The sequence below is a fragment of the Pinus tabuliformis genome, chromosome X (assembly GCF_031772625.1).
Source record: "Pinus tabuliformis cultivar Carrire ecotype Pingquan chromosome X, CPIR1, whole genome shotgun sequence".
Classification (NCBI taxonomy): domain Eukaryota; kingdom Viridiplantae; phylum Streptophyta; class Pinopsida; order Pinales; family Pinaceae; genus Pinus; species Pinus tabuliformis.
The window spans coordinates 527634367-527647118 of NC_142308.1; the positions used below are offsets into that span (position 1 = coordinate 527634367).

The 12752-nt window shown below is 38.7% G+C and overlaps 1 protein-coding gene across 1 annotated transcript; it reads right to left on the bottom strand.

Moving 5' to 3' along the window:
• Window positions 1-2917: 2917 nt before the first annotated feature.
• Window positions 2918-12244, bottom strand: LOC149141032 (alcohol dehydrogenase-like 3). Its single transcript, XM_089452935.1, has 10 exons — window positions 12103-12244; window positions 11841-11983; window positions 5240-5283; window positions 4840-5162; window positions 4409-4491; window positions 4227-4302; window positions 4081-4142; window positions 3844-3939; window positions 3570-3731; window positions 2918-3484 (listed from the first exon to the last, which is right to left on the bottom strand). Exons 1-10 carry the CDS (start codon window positions 12137-12139, stop codon window positions 3374-3376), a joined length of 1137 nt encoding a protein of 378 aa, XP_089309061.1. The 5' UTR covers window positions 12140-12244; the 3' UTR covers window positions 2918-3373.
• Window positions 12245-12752: the final 508 nt, after the last annotated feature.

The following is a 12752-nucleotide window of genomic DNA, read 5'->3' on the forward strand; positions in this document are numbered from 1 at the left end:
ACATTCACACATAACTTATTAGTTTAAAAAACATGACATTCACTATCCTCATCCTCTATCATTAGCTTCTTCTATTTTTCTAGAATTTCCACATAGTCGGTGAGACTCTTCATCATCTCCATCATCCTCTTCTGCAAGGCATATCCCTTACTTTGGTTCATAATAGTGAAATTATCTTCCTCACACTCAATTACTCTAAGATTTTCATCTTTCATATGAGCACTCAACATATACCATAGTTTCCTTCTCAACTTCTTAGCATATAGTTGTCTAACATGCTAGTGGATTTCTTTTCTTTGGATCCATTCACATTTGTAGTCTTCATCCTCCATCATTTGTAGTAGAATTTTCATCACACTAAGTCTTTTCTTTAACTCATCCATTTGTTTGTCAAATTCCTCTTAGCTCATCTTTCTTCTCCTAATGTCATTTGCTTTGTCATCTTTCTCCGTCCTCTGATGGCTTTCACCCAAACCTTTTTCATGACCATTAGTGGTCATTTCTTTCACTTCCTCCATAATGTTCTCCATACTCACTATGACCTGCAAACAACCTCCATAAGACACCTCATCAAGCTTCTCTCCTGAGCTCTTTTCTTTTTGGTATCATAGTACTTCTCCTTTGGAACCTCTGAAGCCTCCTCTACTTTACTAGATGTTGTACTTTTCTCACCTTTCGATAAATTTTCCTATTCTCTCCACCTTTTTTATGACATCATTTGTCCTCTTCACCTTTCCAACCTCAATTGGAACACTTTTCTCTCTCTCTGCAAATTCTTTTTTGCAAGTGTTATGTTCGATAATTCTTTTCCTCCTACTCCTTCCTACAAATATCTCCTTCTTCACTAGGTTAAAATAAACCACAAGACCAATTTTACATGTGAGGTCTCCTTAATAACAATATCTTCATATTCTTTTGCATTCCTTGCTTCAATAATTTTGCCAACTCTACTTCTGGGTTGGAATTCCTCCAATCTTCTCCAAATCCTCTTCTCTATTGTTGGTTCATGTATCTCGATTTACTCCTACATTCTTCCTCTGGTTCCCTTTCTTGAAATCCTTCTCAGGATGCTCTACCACTAAACTCTTATTTATCTCACCAACTATCCCCAGTTCTTTGACTCATTCTTCTCTTTCACAAGCACTCTTTTTAACCTTTTCTATTGGCTGCAAATATCTTCTAGTCACTTGTCAATCCCCAAAGAGTGAATATTATGTTCTGATGCCATATGGTGTAGCTAGCATTGTAGGGTTCTGACCCATGATTGATGCATTACTTCCTCACAACATTAGGCCATGTTGATGCATTACTTCCTCACATTACTACATAACTAGGCTTAGCCCCAATGGGAGTTGGCTTGTGACCTCCCCTTTCTTCCATAGAACCAAACACTCAATGTGAATGTCGATTATACCATTGCCCAAATTTCTTGGTTTTAAGCGAAAGGAATTATACTTAAGTGACTTGGTTCTTATAGCTTCATTAGGTGCTCCCATGGGCCCTTCATACTCTACGATTGTGATCGATGGACATAAATCTATGGTGCAGGTGAATTGCAAGGGGTCTCCCCCTCTGACATAAGAAAATGGGTCAAGGGGTTCGGGGGGTGTCAACAATCAAAAACTGTGTCGCGGGTCCTGCTTTAATGTACGTTCATGTTAGACAGTTGGGATGCGTCATGCTCATGAGAACCCATTGATCTATGGCTTTGGTTCACTGTGGGGCCCCTTTGGTTTACAATAGTTCAACCAAGAGGGAACGGGGTGTGGGACCAGACTCCACGTTTGTGCCAAACCACTTGGTTAGCCATGGTTATATTTTTTTGGAACAATGCTAGTGGCACCTAGTATTAAAACTCTGCACTCACACTCTCATCCAAGGAAACGTGGTGTTATGCCTCAACGCTAGGATTTAAAGCCAAACTTGATGAGTGTCATGGCTTGATCTCAATTTCAAACAAAATTCTTCTCGCCATTTGGTAGGTTTGTCCACTCCGAGCCTTTCTCGCTTTCTCTATTTCATAAACTTAGGGTCTTTACTTTGGTTCTCTAGTAGATTGCCTAGAGTCACTTTATACCCTAATTCATCATAAGCTAACAAGTTTATGAGACCTCAGAGATTTAACCATTAGAACAATGTTCCTACTATTCCAACACCAAACTTACACTTCGCATGCACAATCTAACTACACAAAAGTCGAGACATGCATAACTCATATACAAATAAAAATATTTTCCATTAACTTCTCATAACAATGTATAGAGAATTAAATAACTCTCACCCTAAACTCTCGTGTTGTCCCTCAAATTTCCTTCTCCTCAACTCTTGCCATACTTCTCTAACGCTAAATACATGTATTTCCCGCTCGTAGAAACTACCTTAACATCTCAATCTACTTTATCTATGGTGACCATAGAATAGTGATATTTATTGTTGTGTAGTTTTACTCGTTATTTATTAATACCTTGACAAGAATTATAATAATCGTAACCATAATAAGGAAATGATTAACCGATGAATATCTTTATTGCTGTGTGGTTTTGTTCGTCAATACGTTGACAAAATCGCACAGCAATCAAGATCATTATTTTATCATTACTTAATAGAGTTGTTTATAGAAGCTGAGGAATTGTATAGGGTAAATTTTTGTAAAAAAATATCTTGTAGAGACATTATTTGAATCATATTTTTGATGGTGAAAATAAATTTAGCACCATCAAAAACTTATAGGACACTTAAAATTATGAATTTGGATAATTTTTATTAGATTTACAAAAATCTCTATCAAATTTTTTCAAAATATCACCTAAATTTCTATAATTAAAAAAAAAACAATAATAAATATCTGAAAAAGTGTACCATTAATCATTAATAGATGAGCACTCATTTTCATAGAATGAACCATCAAAATATTAAATATTTTTCATATTAACATTTTATAATTGAATTAAAAGTGAAAACTACAAAATACATTATTTTTTTTTTTAACACTAGGACAATCGGTCACTGGTGAGAGTTACCCTGGGCAGGCCCAGGATCAAATCCAACTGGCTGCCACTATAAACCTAGGCTAGGTGCAGCAACCTGCAAGCCACACATAGCAAGAACTTATGGCTCAACAAGAACCGAGACGTCCACTCTGGGGTCGCCTACTCTTCTAGCCAAGACACAACAGGCCATGTACTCAACGAGATACAAAATACATTATTACCATATGCTGTCCGGGCCGGTAGTGGGGCACAGTAGCACAGGAGACGAAAATGCAAAAAGCATTATGACCAGAGCAAAGATTGGCTAAATCACTTAAGACAATTTCAAAGGTCGATTCTCAGCGAGAGAACCTAGTGGCGGATAATTCGGCACTGCGCTTCCATCAAAGATGCAGCACACATCTCAAGCAATTGCCGCTTAACAATAAATCGAATGCTTTGTTTATATCGGAGAAAGGCAACGCATGGGTAATAAGTTCTTCCACTCTGATCTCCTGCAACAAACACAGAAAATGTTGATTTTTTCACCAATTAAACACAAAATTTGAAAATTAACACATGTCATGCATGTGCTTGCACCTTGTTCATGCATTTTTCAACCAGGTCGGGTAGTTGGGTTTTCGCTTTCAATCCCCCAAAGGTTGATCCGTCAATCCTCCTTCCATTGAAAAATTCCATTGGACTAAAGCTTATCTTTCGTGAGCTTGCATCAATTCCAACCAGCACTGCCAAACCCCAACCCTGCGGTACATTAATGCACATTAAAGTACATAGTCAGTTGCATTGCAAGGACTTGAAAGAAACCTTATTATAAATTGTTGAGAACGAGGCAAAGAAAAAAGATGAACATTACATCGTGTGCAGATAAGAATGCCTGGTACATTATATCTGCATGTCCAACGCACTCGAAGCTGTAATCTACGCCTCCATCCGATATTTCTTGTATCACCTGCCAGAAAGTTGACCTCTTAACCTAATAAGAGTTGAACTTACAGGATCTCCTAAGGATGAAATAAAAATAATGACTATTGCATTCAGCTATACATAATTTCAGATGTTCTGATTTATTGAAAAGGACATGAAAACATACCTCGTGTATGGGCTTGGAGTGGTCCTTAGGGTTGATGCATTCGGTCACTCCTAGGGCCATGGCTGCAGCGAATTAAGAAAAATTTGGATTGAGTATGTACGTTTAACAACTTTACAAGTTGCAGAAGTGTGGATCTGTTCATATACCTTTGGGGAACTTGTTAGGGTTGGTGTCAACTCCAATTATTTTGGATGCTCCTCTCAATCTGGCGCCCTCAGAAACCTTCGAGAATACAGGGTGAACCAGATAAGTAAGTAACGAAAAAGACTGAAAATTTCGTGACAAGAAAAGAGAGGTCAAGATGTGAATTTGGGGAAAATTTACTGACCGCAAGGCCGACTGAGCCGAGACCAAAGATGGCTACTGTCGAGCCATGCTCTACGTTAGCTGTATTCCATGCAGCACCAACACCTGCAGATCGATATTGTCAAGATGAATTGTTAAGGGATCATATTTCTATTTGTGTCTGCAACGCTCACCGATGGGTTTCTATCTATGAATGATTTTAGGGTTAACGGTGTCCCAGTCCAGCTTGTGTGCGCAACATCTACGAACAGGTTTTGGTTAGTGGAAGTTTCGCCATATGGCATTCGGGTTTTTTAAATGATGTATAACAAATAAAATAAAACTGAGTGAAATTTTAGGTTAAGATACAACATGAGATTTTTAGGTTGAGATACTACATGACTGAAATTTTAGGTTAAAAACTGATTGATATCTGAATTGAAAGGAAAATTGGTGATGAAAGGGCTGACGTACCTGTGGCTATTCCGCAGCTCAGAAGGCATGCTTTTTCGAGAGGAGCGTTGGGATTTATTTTAACAACACAGGCACAGTCAACAACTGTGTACTCGCTGAACGTTGACGTCATGAAATGATAGACCGGTTTCCCACGAACAGAGAATCGAGATTTTCCATCACTCTGCATCACGGTTCTGAAGGCATCCACTCTGAACTTTCCACATAAATTAGTCTTCTTGGAGTTACAGTAAACACAATCGCCGCACTCCCCAGCGAACAAAGGAAGCACATGATCTCCTTTCTTTAGATCTGTTACACCTGCTCCCACGCTTTCTACTATTCTGCAATTCGTCACAGGTTCCCAATGAACATTCTCTTTGATTGTGATGAAAACAATAGTGCAATAAAAGATACTTACCCTGAAGCCTCGTGGCCGAATATGCGTGGAAATAGTTTCTCATCCTGCATGCCATGTACAAAGACAGATAGGCTTAGCCTTGAAATAAGATGAAGCTATGAAAAAAAATTCAGGTCTAGGGTTCAGTGGGTTCAAGTTTATTCCAATTCCTAAGGATTAGTAATCCTTCCTGTAATTGAACCGAAAACCACCCTTCATTTAAATATCCTAAGAAAAAAGGGTTCCCCAAAATTTATTGTAATTAATAACGAAGTAATGAGCAATGTTAAATTTGTAATTTCAACGCAACTGTTCACCAAGCCAGAAACCGTTCGCCGGAGAGTTCTCGGGTCGATTTCCGGCAAAGGGATTTTCCGTCTGTTCGAACCCGAGAAAATATGGAGCTAACACGTGGTTCACCCCTGACGTAAGCCAACGTAAGTTTCTCGGGCGCTAATGTTCAGCGGAAAATGGGTTTCCGATATTGTTGTCCACCGTTGGATTTGCTCTCGTGTTCTCCACCGTTGATCACCTGGAGCTGCATACGAACCTGCATTAAATTCATAGTGTGGAGTAAATCTAAGTTTTGTTGACCATACGTTTTATTAATAGACTGTCATATGGGTAGGTAAAGTGTTAATGTTTTTAATCGGAGGTATGGGCGCATATGCTCATTAACTAAGTTTTGTATGGGATATGGGTACGTAACTTTTTTTATATTATTATTGCGTTGACCATTTTGTAATCAAACATATAACAAGTGAAATGTGTTCCATTTTATATGGTTGTTGCACACGGGAGGAAAATGGTAACTGGTGTTCGCAGCAGCGAGAGAGAACCAGTGGATGTATGCACAGCAGTGTGTAAAAAGACAAGAACATGTTTGCAATGTTTTGTGTGGCATTTTTGTAAAACAGAGGTGTAAGAAAAACCATGTGTGGTTTTGCACAGCAGTGCATAAAGAAAATGGTGGAGCGCATTTTTGAATGCATATGTAAATTTTTATTACAGCAGTAAGTTGTTTTTCACAGCAGTGAATGTAAAAAGGATTTTACAGTGGTAAATCCCTCTCAGTAAAAGAGGATGAAGTTTGTATCAGTTTTTAATGAATAGAATGTTTTTATGGTGGTGAAATACTCTGTCTCTCAGTGAAATTTTTTAAGTCTTCCTATGCACAAAAAGAAGATCCTGGAGTAAAGTAAAACAGAGCATTGCCTCTGTGTGTTTGAATCTTGGTTTTTGGTATTTTCCATCCATTTAAAAATACCCAACAGTGGTATCAGAGCAGGCTCAGGCTCTTTAAAGAAGTTAAAGAAGCTGAAGGGAGAAGGTTGTTGCTGCAGCAAAACCTCTCAGGCAGACATAAGACTCAGACAACGAAGGATTCAGGTATTCTTCATAGCTATCTTGTTTGTTATTGAAGAGACAGTCAGTTTTTAGATACACAGTCAAGGAATGGCTAGCACAAGCACTGGTATGGGTATGTTTAACACCCAGCTCCCACAGTTTAATGGGAAGAACTATGACTACTGGTCAATAACTATGAAAGCCTTGCTTGCTTCCCAAGACTTATGGGAAATAGTTGAAGATGGTTTTGAAGAACCAGCAGATGAAACTGAGTTCAATGCATTAACTCAGGGAGAGAAGGATCTACTGAAGAGCAATAGGAAGAAGGATTCAAAAGCCTGTGTCTTGTTGTATCTAGCAGTAGACCAGAGTATATTTCCAAGGTTAGCAGCAGCTAAAACAGCCAATGAAGCATGGCAAACCCTCAAGACAGCCTATCAAGGCATGGAGAAAGTGAAGACAGCAAAACTACAATTGCTGAGAAAGGATTTTGAGAACTTTAACATGAAGGAGTCAGATAACATTGACTCATTCTTCACTCATGTGATTGGTGTAATCACACAAATGAGAACTCATGGAGAAACCATTGAAGATAGAAGGATTGTGGAAAAAATATTGAGGGTCTTACCCTCAAGGTTTGATGCCATAGTCACCACCATTGAAGAGACAAAGGATCTCTCAAACTATTCAGTTGATGAGCTACATACATCACTGATAACACATGAGCAGAGGTTGAGTAGGAATGAAAACTCATATCTTGAGCAAGCCTTCAAGACCCAGATGTCCTTTGGAAGAGGAAGAGGTCAAGGTAGAGGAAGCAAGAGAGGAAGAGGCAGAAGCCAGAACAGAGGTGGAAGGAACAGCCCATCAAATGCACAAGGAAGAGGCAGCAATCCAAATCAGAACCAAGGTCAAGGCAGCAGCCAACAAAGAGATCAGTATCAGGCTCAAGGACAAAGGTATGATAAATCTAATGTTCAATGCTATTATTGCAAAAGGTATGGAAATTATGCTAGTGATTGTAGAAAGAAACAACATGATAAGAACAGTGGACAAAATGCAAATGTTACAAGAGAAAACAGCAGTCAAGAAAATGTCCTGTTAGCTTGTAACATGGCTGAAACACATAGTGAGGACATATGGTTTTTAGACTCAGGTTGCAGCAACCATATGACCGGAAACATAGCTTTCTTTTCTGCCCTAGATAAAAATGTGAAATCAGAAGTCACACTAGGAACTGATAGCAAAGTCTCTGTTATGGGAAAAGGGGAGGTAAAAATATTTACAAAACAAAGAGAAAGGAAAACCATAGCAGATGTATACTATGTCCCCGGAATGAGATGTAACCTCTTGAGTATTGGACAGCTTGTCCATAAGGGGTACAATGTTTTCTTTAAAAATGATGTGTGCACCATCATGGACATACCACCAGCAAAAGATGCATTGCTGAAGTGAAGATGACAAGGAACAGGATGTTCCCTCTCCGGATCAGGGCAGACATGAAGAACAAAAGGGAAATGGCAGCAATCACCCAACAGGCCTTCCAAAGCGTGCCAAAGGATGAGAACTGGTTATGGCACTTGAGATTCGGGCATCTAAACTTTGGAGGTCTTAATTTGTTGAGCAGAGAAGGAATGGTAAGAGGATTACCATTGATAGAGAAGCCGGACAGCCTTTGTGAAGGTTGTATATTGGGCAAACAACATAGAGAAAGTTTTCCATCAGGGAAAAGCATAAGGGCAAAGACACCCTTAGAGATCATCCACTCAGATTTATGTGGACCGATGCAAGCTCCATCATTAGCAGGTAGCCTATATTTCTTGACATTCATTGATGATTTTACAAGAAAGACTTGGATATATTTCCTCAAGAACAAAAGCGAAGTCTTTGAGAAATTCCAAAACTTCAAAGCACTTGTGGAGAACCAAAGCGGGCTGCACATAAAAGTATTGAGAACTGATAGAGGAGGTGAGTATATCTCCAATGAATTCCTAAAATTTTGTAGAGAAAATGGAATACATAAACAGTTCACAACTAGGTACACCCCACAACAAAATGGAGTTGCTGAAAGGAAGAACAGAACCATCATGGAGATGGCAAGAAGCATGTTGAAGGCAAAGCATTTGCCAAATGAGTATTGGGCTGAAGCTGTACATTGTGCAGTTTATATATTGAACAGGTGTCCTACAAAAGCAGTGATGAACAAAGTGCCAAAAGAGGCATGGAGTGGGAGAAAGCAAGGTGTCACCCACTTGAGATTTTTTGGATGTGTGGCCTATGCACACATTCCGGATCAGCTAAGGAGGAAGTTGGACAACAAAGGGGAGAAATGCATCTTCATTGGATACAGTGAGGAATCCAAAGCCTACAGGCTGTACATCCCATCTACCAAGAAGTTCTTTGTCAGCAGGGATGTTCAATTCATTGAAGAGGAAGCTTGGGATGGAAGCATAGAGAAAACAGTGAACATTAAAAGCTGTTTGCCTCATGATGAAAATGAAGAGGAAGTGGCTGAAATGAATCCCCAAACAGCAGCACCAACACAAGAACAACAAGGTACACCATTGAGGATCAATGAGAGTGCTTCTCCAAGCACACCACAAGGAGGAAACTCAAGTGCATCTTCAAGCACTTGCACACCAAGTGAAAGAGGTAAGAAATTTAGAAATCTAAGTGAAATTTATGAAGAAGGAATGAATTCCTTATTTGCCTTGTATTGTCATGTTGATGATCCTATTCATTTCGAGGATGCAATTAAAGATAGGAAATGGATAGAAGCTATGGATGAGGAGATGAATGCCATAGAGAGAAACAAAACATGGGATTTGGTTGAGTTACCAAAAGGCAAAGAAGTCATTGGTGTGAAATGGGTCTATAAGACCAAGAGCAATGCTGAAGGCAAGATTGAAAGGCATAAAGCAAGGCTGGTTGTCAAAGGCTACAAGCAGCAATATGGGAGAGATTATGAGGAGACTTTCGCACCGGTTGCAAGGATGGAAACAGTGAGAGCAGTGCTGTCCATAGAAGCACAAAACAAATGGAAAGTCTACCAAATGGACGTGAAGTTAGCGTTCCTAAATGGAGTATTAAAGGAAGAGGTTTATGTTGAACAGCCTCTCGGATATGAGAAGAAAGGTGAAGAGCACAAATTGTGCAAATTGAAGAAAGCTCTTTATGGGCTGAAGCAAGCGCCAAGAGCATGGTACAGCAGGATAGATTCATATCTATTAGATAATGAATTTGACAAATGTGAAGGAGAACCCACAGTCTACATCAAGGAAAAGGATGGTAAAATTTTAATTGTTGTCTTGTATGTAGATGATGTTATTTTCACTGGAAATGATATTTATCTTGTTGAGAATTTTAAATCAGTCATGAAGGATGAATTTGAAATCACTGACATGGGTTTGTTGAGATACTTCTTAGGAATAGAAGTAGATCAAAATGAAAAAGGAATTTTTATATCTCAAACAAGATATGTAAATCAAGTTTTGGGCAGATTTAAGATGGAAGAATGCAAGGCAGCAATCACTCCCACAGTGATGGGATTAAAGCTCAGCAGAGAGGACAACAGCAAGGATTTTGATCCTAGCCTGTACAAAAGCATTGTGGGCAGCCTTATGTATTTAACAGCAACTAGGCTTGATTTAATGTATGTTGTTAGTTTGATTTTCAGATTTATGGAGAGGCCAAAGGAGGCACATTGGCAGGCAGCAAAGAGAATTTTGAGGTATGTCAAAGGTACCAAAATGTTTGGAATTTTATATAATGCCTCAGAACATTCAGATTTGGTTGGATACACTGATAGCGATTGGGCTGGAAGTGTAGATGATCGGAAAAGCACTTCCGGTTACGTTTTTCATATGGGTTCAGGAGCCATTTCATGGGCTTCTAAGAAGCAGTCCATTGTAGCATTGTCTACAACAGAGGCTGAATATGTGGCAGCTACAGCAGCAGCATGTCAAGCAGTGTGGATGAGAAGAATGTTGAGAAGCTTAGGCCAAGAGCAGGCAAGAGCGACAGTGATTTTTTGTGACAATAGCTCAGCTATTGCATTGTCAAAGAATTCAGTGTTTCATAAGAGAACGAAACACATTGATACAAGGTTTCACTACATCAGAGAATTGGTGAACAATGGAGAAATTGTCTTGGACCATTGCAGGACCCAAGAACAGGTAGCAGACATCTTGACAAAGCCACTGAATCAGAAAAGCTTTGAATTTTTGAAAAAGTGTCTGGGTATGACCAAATGCCCAGCTGTTGAAATTAAAGGGGAGTGTTAAATTTGTAATTTCAACGCAACTGTTCACCAAGCCAGAAACCGTTCGCCGGAGAGTTCTCGGGTCGATTTCTGGCAAAGGGATTTTCCGTCTGTTCGAACCCGAGAAAATATGGAGCTGACACGTGGTTCACCCCTGACGTAAGCCAACGTAAGTTTCTCGGGCGCTAATGTTCAGCAGAAAATGGGTTTCCGATATTGTTGTCCACCGTTGGATTTGCTCTCGTGTTCTCCGCCGTTGATCACCTGGAGCTGCATACGAACCTGCATTAAATTCATAGCGTGGAGTAAATCTAAGTTTTGTTGACCATACGTTTTATTAATAGACTGTCATATGGGTAGGTAAAGTGTTAATGTTTTTAATCGGAGGTATGGGCGCATATGCTCATTAACTAAGTTTTGTATGGGATATGGGTACGTAATTTTTTTTATATTATTATTGCGTTGACCATTTTGTAATCAAACATATAACAAGTGAAGTGTGTTCCATATTATATGGTTGTTGCACACGGGAGGAAAATGGTAACTGGTGTTCGCAGCAACGAGAGAGAACCAGTGGATGTATGCACAGCAGCGTGTAAAAAGACAAGAACAGGTTTGCAATGTTTTGTGTGGCATTTTTGTAAAACAGAGGTGTAAGAAAAACCATGTGTGGTTTTGCACAGCAGTGCATAAAGAAAATGGTGGAACGCATTTTTGAATGCATATGTAAATTTTTATTACAACAGTAAGTTGTTTTTCACAGCAGTGAAAGTAAAAAGGATTTTACAGTGGTAAATCCCTCTCAGTAAAAGAGGATGAAGTTTGTATCAGTTTTTAATGAATAGAATGTTTTTATGGTGGTGAAATACTCTGTCTCTCAGTGAAATTTTTTAAGTCTTCCTGTGCACAAAAAGATCCTAGAGTAAAGTAAAACAGAGTATTGCCTCTGTGTGTTTGAATCTTGGTTTTTGGTATTTTCCATCCATTTAACAATACCCAACAAGCAAACGTTACACTGACTTCTTGCATCCAGAAAGTAACGTCGGTGTGGCAAAGGGAGGTGTGGGTGATTTTAATACGGACTTCCATGGAATTCGGTGGATCTACTAGAACTTCTTCAATAACCAGTGGCTGCTTCGGCCCCCATGCTACGGCCGCTGCTTGATATTTCAAAAAATTCATTATATCTCCTTCCTTAACCAAGATTTTGCAGCAAAACAACCCAACAAATCTAAAATCGGAACTCAACTTCAATTTAAAAAATCTATAAATTTACCTCTGCAAGTGATGACAGCACCAGCTGTGTTGCCCATTCTTTAAAATCGTTCATTGAGATGATTCATATCGCTGTTTCCGCTGAATGCTTCTCCCATGATTCTACAACTCGAATCACTCCCCATGTATTTCAGTTTCAAAATCATTTGCCTTTGCATATTTATGATGGAATGTGGATACAAGTGTAATGAATATTGAGATCTGTATTCAAATTAGCCATAAAGTGTTCAAATATGAAAGTACACTTAAAGCTATTAATGTACAAGGGAGCGAGTTAAGAAGTTGAACCTAGTGAAAAAAAAGTGAATTAATTTTTGGATTGCACTGATATTAATTTTTTTTTTTTTTTAATTTATTATTTATGTTGAGACAAACTTTTGTTATAAATTATTCGTAAAAACCATTTCTAAATTACAAACTCTAATATGTATTGTCAAAACCATATAATAGTTGGAAAATTGAGTGTTGTAGTCATTGAATTCTGCCAAGACCTCTAACTTCCAGCTTGATATAGTAGCATCTTCATTAATAGTAAGGACTTTAGCTTTGTTAAAGTTAGATAGGATTTAATTTTTACTTCAATCTGCACAGAGTTGAAACAATGAATGATACCAACGATCTCTATACATTAATTGAATATTTATGGAATAC